General features: G+C 45.2%; 1 protein-coding gene across 3 annotated transcripts in view; it reads left to right on the top strand.

Annotated features, from left to right (window-relative positions):
* The window catches only part of SRGAP3 (SLIT-ROBO Rho GTPase activating protein 3), a 255,426-nt gene that overhangs the window by 159,496 nt on the left and 78,807 nt on the right, over positions 1 to 17,123 (top strand). For all 3 annotated transcript variants that reach the window (XM_056852682.1, XM_056852674.1, XM_056852690.1), the window contains exons 4-5: positions 4,913 to 4,975; positions 13,081 to 13,266. In XM_056852682.1, the coding sequence (XP_056708660.1) occupies positions 4,913 to 4,975; positions 13,081 to 13,266 (249 nt within the window). The remainder of the gene's footprint in view (positions 1 to 4,912; positions 4,976 to 13,080; positions 13,267 to 17,123) is intronic.

Here is a 17,123-nt window from a genome sequence, read left to right as displayed (position 1 = left end):
ACAATTAAAATATACAACTAATAAATAAAATGTAATCCATGGTAACCATCAGATAAGTTACGTTTAGTTTCTCAAATTCTCATGGCTGCTAAAAGAAACTTTGCTGCCTTCTCCGTAGTACAAGAATGCCGGTCAGCCAAAAGGAAAGCCACTTTGTCTTTTGCAGAGAGATATAAGGTATCTTTTATCAGCAGTTCAATATGGGCTTCCCGTAAAGACTCATAATAGACACAATGGAGCAGCAAGTGGGTCATTGTCTCTACTAGGTTGTGTGAACATGGGCAAGTCCCATACGTGTGCAGTAAACATGTGCAGAGTATTGTGTTCAGTTTTGGACACCACAATTTCAGAAAGATGTAGACAAGCTGGAACGTGTCCAGAGGAGAGCAACAAAGATGGTGAGGGGTCTGGAGACCAAGTCCTGTGAGGAAAGGTTGAAGGAGCTGGGTATGTTTAGCTTGAAGAGGAGAAGACTGAGAGGGGATATGGTAACCATCTTCAAGTACCTGAAAGGCTGTCATATAGAGGAGGGTGCCGAGTTGTTTTCTGTTGCCCCAGAAGGTCAGACCAGAACCAACAGGTTGAAATTAAATCAAAAGAGTTTCCATCTAGACCAGGGGTCCTCAAACTAAGGCCCGAGGGCCGGATCCGGCCCCCGGAGGGCTTTTGTCCGGCCCGGGGACCAAGGAAGCCAGTCCCCCCTTGCCCCCCTCCCCAGAGCTTTTCTGGGCTTCCTGGCTGTGTACGCACAACTGGAAGCCTCCCTCCTGCCACAGTCGCCCCCTTCCCTGCTCCCTCTCCAGCCCAAAACCCCTTTCCTGGGCACACAAGGCATCTTGCTGCTTCGCGTGCCGCCCGGTCGCCCCCTTCCCCCTCTCCCTCCCAGGCCCAAAACCTCCTTTCCTGGGTGCGCGAGGCGTCTTGCTGCCTCGCACGCCGCCCAGTCGCCCCCTTCCTGTCCTGGCGTTCCTGTTTGGGCCACAGTTGGCAGCGTTCTCACGGCTCGGGGCTCTCTCTCCTCCTGGGGGTATCCTTGTGGCCTGGAGGTAATTGTAGGGGCCCCTTGGGGGGGGGGCTGGGCATATCTCCAGGGAGAAGAAAAAGACTTGTGGCCATTTATGCACAGGAGGTTTTGCCTTGGATTTGCCGCTCTCCAGATGCACATTTTCCCCATCCGAATTCTCAGAACTCAAAAGTAAATTCCCCACCCCACCCCAGGGGAGAGTTTGGAGAATTCGGATGGGGAAAATGTGCATCTGGAGAGCGGCAAATCCAAGGCAAACCCTTCCATGAATAAATGGCCTTGGTTTTTACATGCCAACTTTCTCTACCACTAAAGGGAGACTCAAATTGCCTTACAATCCCCTTCCCATACCCTCCCACAACAGACTCCCTGTGAGGCAGGTGGGGCTGAGAGAGCGCTAACAGAGCTGTAACTTGCCCAAGGTCAGCCAGCTGGCTTCGTGAGTAGGGGTGGGGAAACCAACCAGGTTCACCAGATTAGCCTCCGCTTCTCACGTGGAGGAGTGGGGAATCAAACCCGGTTCTCTAGAGTCCCCGCTCCAAACCGCCACTCTTAACCACTACAGGGGGAAGGACCGGGCTTGTAAGGAGGATGCTTTTCCGGAGAGCCCCCTCGCGCCGCCGCCTCCTCCCCCGAAACAGTCCGGCCCCCAACAGTGTTTGAGGGACAGTGAACTGGCCCCCTGTTTAAAAAGTTTGAGGACCCCTGATCTAGACATTAGGAAGAAATTTCTAACAGAGAGGTTCCTCAGTGGCTTCCTTGGAGGAAGTGCTCCTTCCCTGGAGGTTTTTAAGCCGAGACTAGATGGCCATCTGTCAGCAATGCTGATTCTATGACCTTAGGCAGTTCATGAGAGGCAGTTTATGAGAGGGAGGGCATCTTGGCTATCTTCTGGGCATGGAGTAGGGGTCACTGGGTGTGTGTGGGGGAGGTAGTTGTGAAATTCCTGCATTGTGCAAGGGGTTGGACTAGATGACCCTGGTGGTCCCTTCCAACTCTGACTCTATGATTCTAAACAACCTTTGGGTGCCTTGCATGTATAGTCTCTGAGATGAGTACATTGTATGGGTCAATTGTACTGGGCTGTTGCTGGAATCATTCCTATGTAAACTTGTTTTCAGTTTCAGGATTTGTCCTTAGGAATTGTGCACTGAATACAGTTCTTTCATCAGTGAGAATCACAGGTCAGAACAGTTCTCTGGTTCTCTTGAAAGCCAGCTGTTCTCATTTTAGAAATTAAATGCTGGCATCAAAAATGTATGGTGTTAAGTTTATCATGGAAGGCACTGCAACATTTCATGTTTACATTAATTGGCTGTATTTGAAGAAGGGATTTTAAAATTTCTTATCTGAACAGATGAAGCTTCTCTTATCTGAACAGATGAAGCTTCCACATAGCGGCTTCATCATCTACTCTGGCTTGCAGAGCTCTTTGAGGTCTTGGGCAGAAGACTTTCCTGCTCCTGCTACATAACATTCTTTACTAGAGGCTGTATGGGGAAGATTTTCTCCTATGAAACTGAACTATGAGGCCCTCTACTTTCCTTAAAGGAGAATTAAAAATATGGCCTGTTTCTCTGTAACAGCAAGAAGGTGGTAGATCTGTGCATTTAATGTACCACTTCAGATATCATATGGGTAGGGTTGCCAGGTCCCTCTTCGCCACCAGCAGGAGGTTTTTGGGATGGAGCCTGAGGAGGGCGGGGTTTGGGGAGGGACTTTAATGCCATAGTCCAATTGCCCAAGCAGCCATTTTCTCCAGGTGAACTGATCTCTATCGGCTTGAGATAAGTTGTAATAGCAGGAGATCTCCTGCTAGTACCTGGAGGTTTGGAAATCAGCATAGATGATCAGCATAGACCCCATCGGTCTACATCTGCACTTCTTGGAAACCTTCATGGGACCATTGTTGACTATGTACACTTACCTTTATAGGGATTATTGAACACTTACCTTTTGAAGGATTGTGTAACTTTTGGACCACATATGTTGGTCTTGGACTGCTTGTTGGTGATACACATATCTATGTTGTGTATGTCATATTTGTTTTTATAAGTTGTTTTGTGTTGTGTCATTGTGTAGCATTATATAAATTTTTGCACTTTGGTTATATCTTTTTGCATCTATGCTGATTTCCAAGCCTCAGGTACTAGCATAGAGGTGCCTTTTTCCTACACAGTACCTGGAGGTTGGCAGCCTTACAGATGGAGGGCTGACTCCCCCAACCCCCCCCCCCCCCGTATAACAGAAAATTATGTCAGGGAGAAGGCAAGACGTAGCTTTACACGGAAGAATGTTGAATTATGAGCTCCTGCTTGCAGTCTGCTTGGCATATGATCCATGTGCAGGTTTTACCACCTCATCTGCTGTTTGTGAGAACTAGGTTAATGATGCATTAGCTGTCCATTTCAAAACACCACATGGCTGTATTTTGGTGTTAACGTTTCAGAATGCGAAAAGCAGAGTCCAGGTGTTGACTGGCATCCCTTTGGATGATGCCAATTCAGTTTCTGAATGAAGACATTATGAAGGATTTACAGAGTTGTAAAGAAGCACAGCATGCACAAGGCTCCTATACATTAAAGCCATTTCTCTTTCCCCCCACCCTTGCCCTTATTAATTTATGTTTTACATGCCGTTAAAAAATGCCAGAGCAGAGCTAGGTCTGGAAAGGATAATCTAGGTAGTGGTTTCAAACAGAAGGGAACATATCCAGAAAGGAGAATAATGATTTTAAAATAAAATAAAAATAGCATTACCAGAAAGAGGCTCGCTTGCCAAAATCAACCAGCTTTGTTCTAAACTTAGAAATCTACAGACAGATTCAGTGAGCATGAAAAGCATGTGAAAAATGCAGCTAAATAACAGTAGTGTTATAATAACATTTTGTTTTTGTTCTGTGTGGGATGGGTGCCGATAGATCCGCTAGGGATTAGCAGCATTCAACTGGATGTGAAAGGCTGTAATTTTGGATTTGCAAACCATAACACATTGTGCAACAGTTTCTAAATGTATCCTTTTTGTAACTTCAGCGTGTGCCAGTAGGTCTGTGTCTTTGGTTTACTAGTATTTATTTCTTCCCCCTTCCCTGTTACTTGGTGCTTTATTGTTCTGTTGCTAAGCTGTCTTTGTGCCAGGGAGTAATAGTTGATGCAAGTTTTGTTTGTTTATATGCCACTGCCTCTTTAAGACTGGACCATGTGGCATTCTGGGAAAATGGAAATGGCAGTTAGCAGACTTTAGCACTGAAGTGATAAAAAAATCAATGTTTTCTACACATCTTGCCTTTTTTCCTGTCTGAGTTGTAATATCCTCATATCATAGGGTTGCCAACTCTGGGTTGGAAAATACCTGGAGGTTTTTTGGGTGGAGCCTGAGGAGGGCAGGGTTGGAGAGGGGAGGGACTTCAATGCCAAAGAGTCCAATTGCCAAAGCGGCCATTTTCTCCAGGTGAACCGATCTCTATCGGCTGGAGATCAGTTGTAATAGCAGGAGAGCTCCAGCTACTGCCTGGCAGTTGCCAACCCTATCATATCACCATATTACTACTAGTGGTTTTTTTAAATGCCAGCAATGTGCTAAAGTTGTGCAGAACATAGAGCTGCCTATAATGTAGACTTTTTCACATTAGGCAGTACTTGTAGAGTAGTACAATGTCAGCTTTTATAGCTCCAAAGCTCTCAATTGCTTGCATGCAGTGTCACTTTATTATTATTATATTGTTGTTTTCGACAGTAATAACAATAATATCTGTTTCTCACTGAGACTTGGGATGGATCACATAATTACAAACAATGCCCTGTGAACCTTTTAAAGGTCCACAATGAATGTTCATTTGAGAATCTCTACTTATTCTTTGCTGTTTTTCTGTTCTCTTTTCTTTTGCAGAGTAAGGAGATTGGTCTGCAAATGCATGAAGAACTCCTGAAGGTCACCAATGAGCTTTACACTGTAAGTATTGTGACACTGGTAATTACGATGCTGAGGACTAGAATAAAATTCACTAGATTAAAAAATAGTAATAGTAATGTGGATTGATTCGTATGATAAACCTCTTAGACTGAACAAGCTCTGTCTTCTAATATAGCAGGTAGAAGGCAATGAGGTGCTGCATGGGACTGGGTATGAAGTTGGGCTGCTCAAGGAGCAGCACCAAGAGGGAACCCACACCTGCACGTGCCTCTTTTGCTTCTCCTCTGGGTTATCTATGGTGTGCTGAACAACTCCTGCCAACTCTCCAGCCTTCCCCCCTTCCTTCTACTACTACTGAAAAGTTGCTAGATGCCAGACAGAATTTCCACCCTCATTACTGTTGCAAAAAGGCGGGGGGTGACAATGTGAGAAGTTGGCTAGAGAAGAGGAAAGGGCAGAAGTGGTCGTTACAGAGGACTGGCTTGTGGCCCACATTTAGCTCCTGACCCACTGGTTGAGAAACACTGGTCTAGATGAGAGAGCATCGCTGAGGCCTTTAAGCAACCAGAGATGCTTATCTTGTAAGAATTCTGAGATGGTTACAATTAAACCTGAAACAGGAATGCCAGATACCGCTAGACCAAAGTTGTGCCAATGGAAGGCACAAGAACGCTGTGTTTCCCCAAGCCAAGTGAAAAGGTTAGCATCTTGTGAGTAGAGCAGAAAAAAGGCCTCAATCCTTTCTTACAGTTTATTATTTTCCCCTTGTTAAAAAAAAAACCATCTATAAATCACAGAAATGGCTTATTTGCTGTGTTTCACTATAGCATTTGGAGCTCATTTAAGAGGCTGAGCTTATGGTTGGCTGGGAAACAGATCACACATTTCATTGCTAGCCCCATCCAAGCAAAACATTCATGGTTCTTTCTCACAAATAAAGCCCACCGCGTCTCTTTCTTAACTCACGTTGGCCTGTACAACATTCAGCTTGTATATAATGTATAAACCTGATTTTTGGCTTATGTGAGGGTCTCACAAATTGTTCATTGCTCCCTTCCCGTGCTTGTGGCTAGTTCACAACCCTAAGCAATGCTGAATTGGCTTGAGGTATCAGCTGCATTCAGACGGCAAAGTTAACTGTGGTTAAATAAAAGTGTACTCAAACCTGGCTTGTTGCTGGACTTTGGTGTGCACCTTGCTCTTCCTTCCATCCCCCCAATTCTTGCCCAGACATGTTAAGCTCTTAGAAAGAATGGTGAAAGTTAATTATTTTAAAAAATAAAGTGTTGCTGAACAAGCTTTGCTCCAGCTTTCACTTACATGTCCAAGGAGAAACTGCTGCATGGGGGCTGGGGCCATTATGATATGTATTTCTGTATATAGCTATCCTGGTGGAGCCAGCTTGGTGTAGTGGTTAAGAGCAGTGGTTTGGAGCAGTGGAGTCTGATCTGGAGAACTGGGTTTGATTCCCCACTCCTCCACATGAGCAGCGGAGGGTAATCTGGTGAACTGGATTGGTCTCCCCACTCCTACACATGAAGCCGGCTGGGTGACCTTGGGCTAGTCACAGCTCTCTCAGCCTCACCCACCTCACAGGCTGTCCATTGTGGGGAGGGAAAGGGAAGGTGATTGTAAGCCGATTTGATTCTCCCTTAAGTGGCAGAGAAAGTCGACATATAAAATTCAACTCTTCTTCTGGTAGTCTTGGCAATGAAGAATTGTTATGACTAAGGACTGGAAAAAGATCACTGTGTCACAAGATATAGAAGTTACAGCAGCTGATGCCAGTTTTGGGATACACAATTGTAATTGGCTTCAATGCTTTATTGTTCATGATTAAAGTGAATGCTGAAACAGGGTATCTGTCTTAGCTACCTGTGGGGTGGACCTATCTCTCAATGTGATAGGCCTTCAGCGTAAAACACTTCAGGCATTTATTGTATTGTCGGTAGGCTGTGATCTTCACAAGGTTCTATATGGGAACTTTGAACCTTCCTTCTACTGATCCCCCCACCTACCCTCATTACCGATGTAGTTACACAGAAGGAATGTAGGATGTCTCAAGAAAAAGCATTTGTGAATCTATGTCCCATTTTTCAAATCTGTGAATGATGGAACATGGTAAAAGAACCGTGGCCAGGCGCTGGACTGGAGGTTGATAAGCAATACCCTGGGGTAGTGATCTTTACCCTATGATTCTCAATCAGGTGGATTGCAGAGACTCACCTGCTGTGTTGTCAGCCCCAAAGTGTTTATATATATATATATATTTGCTGTTTGGAAAGACATGCTGCTAGACAGGAACAGTGTCACACTTCCTGCCTCTGTTTGCACATGTGCTGAGAAGAAAAGCAGGGCAGCGGACAGGGCTGCCAGGGGAAGGGGGACAAAATGTCCACGACCTTGGTCATCTTGGGGGGCTGTGAAACCGAACAATTATATGATGTTTAGGTTAGGTTTGAGTGGTATGAGGAAATTATCTGGAGCTCCCTGGCAGCACTCAACAGTGGGATCCTTTTTAGCAAGTGGGATCCTTTTTTAGCACAGGGTAGTTCCAAGACCACCATGTAAAAGCTCTTCTTGCCATCTCCCCACCTCTAGTGCTCCAGGAATCTTTTTACAGGTGGGGATGGCTCTATAATGTAAGTGTGTGTGAGGATCATTGGATCAGTGCCAGGGATGAACGTGTGGTCTGTACCAAGCAAGGAGGAGACAGGAAAATTATTTTGAGAGGTGGAGAATTGTCTGTGATCCTGCTTGTACTGGCTCCTCCCCACATACACTAGATTAATATTTTTAGTTTCCAGTTTGTTCCCAGCTCTCTTGGTCTGCTACTTCCGATTCTGGCCTTGACACTGTCAAGAAACCGAGTCCCTTAGTGCAGTTTCTTGTTCTCTCACACATTGGTTCAGGCTTTAGGCCTACAATAGAAAAGTGTAAGTTGGAAAATAACTTTGCTATTGCTTGAGATTCAGCAATGTGTGACCTTGTGCAACCGAGATAAGAGTCCAGGTGCTGGAAGGAGGCGGCTTCTATCCCGACTCCCCTCTAGTCTCCAAGGCCTGAAGCCACATTCCATCCAATTACTGAAGTTGAAATCATGAGCCTCGACACCTGTGAGAACTGGGCGGGCTTAGCCGCAGATAAGCCCCCACCCCATCATCTCACTCTGATCCACCCCCCGGTCACATGGCTAGTAACAGGGTGACATGGTTAATTGACATCACCAGTCATCATCTGATTGGTCCAGTGACCTCAGGCCAATGCAGACCCTTAGCCATAAAGTTTAGCAGTTTTAGTCTAGTCTTGCTTTTCCACGGCTCCTTAATCCAACCTTGGCCCTTTTGCTTTTGGACCTGCTTTATGGGTCAGACATGCTGTCTGTCTATGCTGACTCTTGGATAAGAGTAGACTCTGAATGCTGGGGGATTTCAGCTGGAAGGGTAACATCTAATAAACTGAGCTAATGTTATTACTGTGTAGTTCCTCCTTTTGATTTAGCCTTCGTTATTTTAATCCTCACTGTTCTTTTAGAAATATTCTTGCACAATTTTAATAAATCACTTTAATTTATATCTTGTGGTGTTTTGTCTTCTGGTGGCTTCCATCTTATTCCAGTACCTAGGCCTATGTGGCTACGCCTACCAGATTAATTGTTTTGCAAAACTCACGCTGCAAGTGGTCTGCCTTGCAGGGGTGACTTTCTTGACTTTAATCCCAGGAATGTTGGAAGCTTGCCCCTTGGCTTCTGGCTTGTTTGGGTGGTGAAAAGGGGCTGGTGCTGTGACTCTGAGGACTCAGACCCCAGGGTTTTGTAATTTTGTGTGTTGCTGGCCCATCCCAAGAAGCCCTTGGACACCAGTGAAGCTATAATTTGATCCCCTTCTCCTTGTGTCATGTGGCTGGTTGTGCTTAGTAGGACCTATGGTACCATTTGTGTTTGAAGGTGTATTCCAGGTCTGGATAGTTTGAAGCCCATGATTTTTGGAGCTGTTTTGTTAGAGAAGGCACAACAAAGTGGGTGTAGGGCAGTAGCATTACTTGAACCTGGACCCAGGGTGGTGGTGAGCTCCCCCTCACTGGCAGTCTTTAAGCAGAGGCTGGACAAACACTTGTCAGGGATGCTCTAGGCTGATCCTGTATTAAACAGGGGGTTAGACTAGATGGCCTGTATGGCCCCTTCCAACTCTGTGATTCTAACATGATATTTGTGTTCCAAAATACATTTGAAAAAAAAATGCAATATGGGAGCACAATACAGGAAGCACCTGATCTGGCTGTTGCTCCCCACAACATGTATGTAATCTGTACATAATGTGTGAAGTCTGGTTGAGCAGGAGAGCAGTGTGGAATGCATGCCTACAATATTATAAAGGCAATTGATTTTCCTACCAGGCACCAAATATCTAGAAATAGTTCTATTTGTATGCATTACGTAGAGTACTCTGAAATAAATAAAAACTAATATCTGTTTATGGTAGCATATGCTAGGTAATACATGCTAATAAGACAAAAGGTGGTGCAGACTGTTAACCTTCTATGAAAAGGTGGTGTTGATGCATAAAAATGCGAAGAGCTGGGTTCTGAAAAATGTAAACTTTCAAACACTCAGGATGAGCAAATACGTGTAAGTGGGAGGTGTATATGTGCGTAGTTTTCAAACTAGTGCGATAATGTCATAGTGCACAAATGTACTTAAGAACTCAAAAGCAGACAAGGAAAGTTCATACTGGATAGCAAATGTCAGCAGAGTCACATTCAGTCCAAGTCCTTTAGGATTCTGATTGGATTCTAGTTGACATTTGGGGAGTTACATAATAAGGTGTGCTCTAGGCCACAGATGTCTGTTCATATTTTTAGCTAAGGAGGTAGCTCCTGGTCTTCTGGGGGAAAAAACCCAGCAGTTTAAAAAGCAAGTCCTTGAAAGAATTTTTATGCAATTATTGTTAAAGGGAAACAAAAAATGTTTATTTTTTCTTAAAATGCCTTCCAGAACAACATTTCTCTACTGCATGCAGACTCCTCTCCATTTAAAGCCTTACCGCTCGACTTTCAGTGAGTCATCCAGCCAAAACGTATTCAGGAATCATCTTATTGATGGAATAGGGACATAAACCTTATATTTATTAGGTGGCCTTGAGCAAAATCTCTGGTTTTGTCTCTAGGTGACAAATTAATAAGAACTTCTAAGATGAGCCACATTCTACAGAAGGGGTCCCCTATGTAGTGTCCATGGGTGCCATGGCACCTGTTGACACTGTTTCTGGTGCCCGCCAAAGTGTCTTTAGGAAATAGGAGGGGCCAGGTAAGGCTTTTGCCCAGCAAGGCTTCTGATTGACTGCTGGAGATTTGATTGGCTGAGCAGATTTTTTAAAATGTTGCTTTGGCAGCAGCAGTTACCACAACACAAGGATCTGCACTGTGTTACTAAAGTTACTAAATAGCTATCATTTTATGGCTAGCTCTGCCTCGTGTGGCAGCCATTTTGTGGCAGCCATTTTGTTGCTGCGCCCACTATGCCATGCCAAATTCCAAATCTGCTTGTGGGCTCAAAAAAGTTGGGGATCCCTGTTCTGCAGAGTCTGCTTGGTAGACTTAAGCACTTTTATCAGGGAACATTATCTCAGTAAAGGGGCTTAAAGTCCCTCTGTAACCATTCTATAGACAGCATTAGCACCATCATCTCTAATACAGCTCCAGTTTATCGTTCCCAGCTACCGTAACCGTCAAGAGGGACATATCAATGGGTGCTAATACAGTGTGCTCCCCCCTCCCAGGTTTGCTTTCATTTTGATTCCTTATTTTAAAAGCACTGGAGTAGCGCTGACTTAATTAGCTTCACACCAGTTTCACAAGGTTCCCTGTCAAGCACCGACTGTTGCTTGAAGGAGGTTTGGAATGTTCCCTGATTGCTTTCCCACTGAGGTTTTGTGTGTATCCTGAGAATCTAAGCTGTTGGTATGCTGGGCCTTTTTACCCTTGTGATGGCAGTGCTAGGCAACCCTTGGAGCAGCCCATAATTTTTCACTTAATAAAAGCAAACTAATGATGGACAGCCCAGAAGGCCAGACAACTCTCTCTAACTCTCTCTAACTCTCTCTCTCTCTCTCTCTCTCTCTCTCTCTCTCTCTCTCTCTCTCTCTCTCTCTCTCTCTCTCTCTCTCTCTCTCTCTCTCTCTCTCTCTCTCTCTCTCTCTCTCTCTCTCTCTCTCTCTCTCACGCTCACACTCTCTCACGCTCACACTCTCTCACTCACTCTCACGCTCACACTCTCTCACTCTCTCTCTCTCTCTCACTCTCACTCTCACTCTCACTCTCACTCACTCACTCTCACTCACTCACTCTCACTCTCACTCTCACTCACTCTCACTCACTCACTGCAGCATTCTTATTTATTTGGATGCTTTGAACCTGCTTTTCTCTGCTCAGTGCAAACCCAAAGCGGCTTACAATGTCAAAACAACATCAGAAAATGACTAAATTTCACAAATGTTGCTCACCATCAACAGACTGATTCACAAAACAGTCCAGGTTGTGTGCATCAGAGCAGGTAGCAAAGATGCTTTTATTAACTTTGGAGGAAGATTTTACTTCTAGATATGGAGAGGCTCAGGGTGGATTGAGGGGGTGGTTGTGCTTTCTGGCAGTTGCATAGAGAGCTGGTTCCCTTTAGCGGTGTAGTGAGGCAGGTTTTACCATGCCTGTGGGTCTGATTGCAGGATGTGGGGTTCTACACCACAGAAGAGAACTGGCTCCCTGTAGGCTGCAGCTACCACATAGGCTCTGGCCGTGGCACACAAGGGTAACTAAATCCATTCCACACAGGACAAAACTTTAGCGGCCACTGGTGAATCTGCATTCATTGTAAACTGATGCCCTTATCTCACTAATCAGAGTTGTATTGCAAGCAGGTGTGAATGCACATTGCTCAGTGCATTACAACAACTGTTCATGTACTCTTCGGGCGGTAGGTGCACATACAACACTACCAGTGGTTACAGGATCAAGAGTACACTGAAGGATTGTATACTCTGTCTCACTGGTGTCTCCCCTCTCCAGCATGACCCCCTCCCTGCAGCTGCTTGTAACTATAGTTAAGGTCTGGGATATACACATTCAGAATCCCATTTCTGTCTTTCAAATATTAGGCTGGTGCATGTTTTTCAAATATGTTAATTTCACATGACAAATATGTTAATTTCACATGATAGCGTGTTGAACTAGGACCTGGAACAATTGGGTTCAAATCCCTTTGCCACGGAAGCTTATTGGGTTACCTTGGGGCTGTCACAGTGTCTCAGCTGAACCTAGCTCACAAGGTGTTTATTGTGTAGATAGGGTGGAGGAAGGAAGAATTATGTGATAAGCTGGTTTAGGTCCTTATTAAGCAGAAAAGTGGGATATCAACAAAATACAAGCACTTGAAATATATTAACAGCCCAATCCTAACGCCGGGGGGTGGGGAGTTCTGCAGGGGATGGGGACAGCAAAGCTGCGATGTCGGGCAAAAATGATCTTTTTGAGAAAACCCCGTGAAACTCCATAGAGTTTCACAGGGCTACGCCTCCCTTTTGCAAGTGTAACTTGGCACCTGCAAAAAGGGGCATACCCGACCTGAAAGGGGTTAGGGAACTGAGTAAAGTCAGCTCCGCCCACAGAAATGCCCCCCTTTGATGCAGGTGTGAGCCTCTGTGCCAAGAAAATGCTGCTGGCGAGGCTGTACCAGAACCCGAGACTTGCGTTGCCACCCAGTTTCCCCAGATCCAGCATAAGTACCCCAGCACCGGCTTTAGTGCTGCTTTAGCAGGTGCAAGTGGCATTAATGCTGGTGCTGGAGTCACACCAGCTCCTAACGTGGTTCGGCCCCTCCATTAAGAGTGGGCCACCCATGTCCTGCCAAAAATGTATTGTCTGACCGAGATTGTGTGCCTTTTAAAGTTAAGTGTCTTTACAGTAAGTGAGAATCATCTCACAAAAGTGGCTTTAAAGACCATACAGTAAAACCTTTGCTATTGGAAAGTGAGATGTAAACAGCTAGTAGTGGTGGTAGATGTGCACACTTGGGCAACTGCTGAATTAATTTGTTGTTAAAACTTATTACAATGTCCATATGCTGGAGGCTCACTTGAATTTCCTTTTCATAGGTGATGAAAACATACCACATGTACCACGCTGAGAGCATCAGTGCCGAGAGCAAACTGAAGGATGCAGAAAAGCAAGAGGAGAAGCAGTTCAACAAAGCAGGGGACATGAGTGTGAACTTGTTGCGGCACGAAGATAGGCCTCAGCGCCGCAGCTCTGTCAAGAAGATTGAAAAGATGAAGGAAAAGGTGTGTGGTGAGAAGGATTTTCCATGCGGCTGGCAGGGTGCCCTGGGAGAGATCCACAGTCAGATACTAATGCCAACTCTGAGCAGTCTCTCAGAGTCCAAGGTTTATGGCTGATACCGTTGGGCCCCTTGCATAGACATGCACATTTCTTTGATTGAATTTGAACAGCTAAGGATACCTCCTGCTTGCTTTGAAACTTATGTGCCGTTTCACTGAGGATCTCTTTGGGATGGCCAGATAAGAGCGCTTTTCTCTGTCAAGCTTGTTAGCTGTGGAGAAATGCCAAGAAGACAGCAGGTAGCTAGAGCTCTGAGTCAATCAGTCAGGCACCTTTCAGCGAGAAGCAGAGCCCGAGGGCACATTGCAGAGCACTTCCACAGAGGGGGGGTGCATTACATCATCAAGGCCTGATGTGCTCAGCCATTAAATTGCCCAACACAGGGAGAGTTGAAAAGGGCAGGTGAGAGGGAGGGGGAGACCAGCTGAGAGTGACAGTTCAGAAAACAAAACAAAGCAAAATAAAAATGGCCAAAGCAGCCAAAGAAAGAAAAGAAAAGCAAGTGCCCAAGACATTCCGATAATATCTGCTCAGGTTGTCTCTCCCAGATCCCGCAGTTTTAATGGCCAGGCTTCTGAGACCTCTTCAGCTGTGGAGGGATGGAGCTTAGCAGTACGTCGCTGTTTGCTACAGTAATTTCTTAATCATCCCAGCAGATCGAGCAGCACGCAGGGCAAATCTGCAGTCATCTCATGGCTTGTGTTCACTGCTCTGTGGGGTACCACACTCTGTTTTCACAGGATATCCCCCCAAAGTTTGGTCCAGGGCTTTCATAACACTTTGGAGGCTGAGATCAGCACTGGCTGCCATTCCTTTGTCTCTTCTAGAGGCCTTCGTACTACGTAAGGAAAATAAGAGATTAAGGGCTGAACTGGGAGCTACACATATGCAGGAAGTATAACAAAGAGGCTGCTCTCTGAAAATACTTAAAATATTCCTGACAGCATAGCTGGCTTACTCACTGTTCTCATAGCTCTCCTCTCCTAAGTGTGATTAGAGCTGCAGTGCCCTAAGCACACTTGCTAGGGAGTTAGTTCCATTAAAATCAGTGAGCTTTACTTCTGGGTATACTGTATGAGCACACCCCAGTTTTTTTTTTTGTTCTCCACAAATCCTCCCCATTCTCTTTTCATTGTGAACCATGGTGCAGTGTTGTGGGCATCATTGCAAATTGCGCTTGGAAGCTACTGTGTGAAGCTGCGCTTTGTTCTGGAAGTGAAGGGAGTGGGGAGTTTGCAAAAAACAAACAAACCCCGCAAGGGAAAAGGTAGGAATCATATGAGCCTATGCCATACTTCCAGTTTCTTAACAATGGGGGAGGAAATTGAGAATGGTTTGTCTATCCTTTTGTCTACATGCGTTATCCCAGCCAAATTTGGGCCCTGTTGGCTTCGCATATCTCTTGTAAGACAATGTGGCCTCTTACCTATGCTGGGTGTCTTTCAAACAGTCCCTTTAGTTTAACAATAATAATAATTGTGTGATTGGGAAGTTGTGAAAATGTACCTACAACAAGCTCAGAATGAAGAGCAGAATGCCCTGGGGTGAGCAAGTATATATTTGAGTGTGTGTAGTTATTTGGTGGTGGCTTTGTTTTGGAAACAATAAATTTGGGGGGAAGGGTGCATATCACTATGTGTGCTTGTTTTGCTTGAATGCCAGTCTCCTTGCTTTAGCGAAGTATACAGATCGAGGGCGCTGAATAGCATGGGGCTGTAGTGTGCAATTCAGCATGGGAACTTTAATCCCCTAGTGCTTGACTGAGCATTAAGTAGGGATCTGTGAAGGTTGTGGATTAGAAATTGGTCTCTAGGAAGGCTTGGAAGGATATTAGAAATAGGAAACTGAAGAGACCCTGAGGCCTTCTGTAAGGGAAAATTGCCTAGAAAACCGTGCTTGCGTATTTGGCTGGGAGGCTGGGAGACGGCTAGAAGGCAATAAGCTGCAGGAGATGTTTGTAGCAAGTCCAGTCCCTTTGCTGAATGACACAGTGCCTGTCTCCCCATTGTAGCAATGAACACCCAAAGATGTATTTGCTTGTTGACTTAAAGGAAGAAACTCAGATTCGTAGGGCAGATGCTCTAATTTATGTTGTTCTGTAGGAGTATGTGGCTTTTGGCCACACACTTATTTTCCTTCACTCTTGTCTGCCCACAGGAGGTAACCAGCGTCTCTGTGAATTTATTGTCTTCTGTCTGGAAGAGCGCTTTTCCATGGTTCAAAAACCTGGGAACAATAGATCAACACTGGGCCCGAATGTTCAGTTTCGGCCAGATTGTTTGAAATTGCTGAATGGGAGTGCTTGCCATCTTCTCTAATTTAATGAAAGACCACTGTTTCTGCAGACAGTTCTGTAACTTGTCCACCCTCCTAACTTAGAGCACAGGGCTAGGCAGCTGGTGGCTGGAAGGTTTAGTGTGGCTGCCAGCAAGTGCTTGCCTTACTGCCACACCTATTTTACCCATGCAGCAGAATAAGGGGACAGTGTGCATATGTTTCAGTGTTCCCCTACACACAGCAGAGAGGATATGAGGCTCAAATAGCTATCCTGTTATTCTAGTTCTTTGCATTCAGGGAGTTTTGTGTGGGGAGAGCATTAAAATCCCAGCCTCCCTCCAGAGTTTGTGGCAGTACAGTCTTTCCTCCCATCTCGGGATTCTACCACCTTATTCTACCACATGCGTAGACCAAATCTAAGACACCGGTGAAGGCCCTTTGCTTCCCTCCTCTCCGATGTGAAGCAGCAGCAGATGTTTGGCAGTGTTACCTTTTTATGTCCCTCAGCTATTTCCTATTTCCCATTGTTGGAGCTTACGCTTGAGAGTCAGAAGCTAAGGGGGACATAAGAGGAAAATTTGCCAAGGCTATTCACTGTCCGTAAGAGCCCCGAAAGCCTTTTGTATGCAGCTCATGCAGGAACAATTCAGGGGGCAGAGCCAATGTTGCTTGGCCCCTTTCCTTCTACTCTATTGAAAATACCGCCCTTTGCCAAAAAGGAGAGACACTCATGTTTTGACCTTGTTCCGTGAGAGCTTGTCTGTAAACTCACTGAGATGTTGCTTAGGTAAGGAGACTCAATGCTATGATTGCTTTCTTAAGTAATGATATGTAAGAGGACATTGTAAGCTCTGGGTAATTTTAAGCATGGATCTTTATAGCATCCCCCCCTTCCCCCCAAGCCTGTTTCTGCCCCTCAGTTTCTGTACTTTTAAATCCTGCTGCTCACTGCACATTTACCCAACTACAATGCAGTTCTCAGCTTGCAGCAACATCAGAAGAAATTACAGCTGGCTGCTGAGCAAAACTGTCAGTTGATCACTCCGTCACGCACTCGGGCTGTTCTCCAGCATATAAGAGGAATCTTTTTTCCATTCAGAACACCGTGGTAAGACAGCGATTTGTGAATCTGACAGAATAAGAGCGCCCTTCTAAGGCCATTGACTCAAGTGAACTTAGAAGGGTCTAACTCTGCTTAGGATTGCAGTGTCACCACTGTGCCCACATGGCTTCTTGTTACACTTTCCGTGAAGGACGCCTGACACAAATAATTGCGCTTTGACAATGTGAATCTGCCTGAGAAGATGCGGGGAGGAAAAAGAATATCGCGAGGTAGTAGAGACATGGTGGATGGGTTGGGGGTGGGGAAGGGAATAGAATGAAAAAAAAATTGTGTGTTCTGTTTTCTTCCCCAAGGACTTTTCCAGTCATTCCAAGGAAGAAACTGGAAAATTTCTGGGGGTGCCAAATAAAAATTCTATGTAGTGTTTTCTTATTTGAGGTGAGCGAAATACTTTTAAGG

The sequence above is a fragment of the Euleptes europaea genome, chromosome 1 (assembly GCF_029931775.1).
Source record: "Euleptes europaea isolate rEulEur1 chromosome 1, rEulEur1.hap1, whole genome shotgun sequence".
NCBI lineage: Eukaryota > Metazoa > Chordata > Lepidosauria > Squamata > Sphaerodactylidae > Euleptes > Euleptes europaea.
Note: the sequence above shows the minus strand (reverse complement) of the source record. Positions and strands in the feature narration are given on the sequence as shown.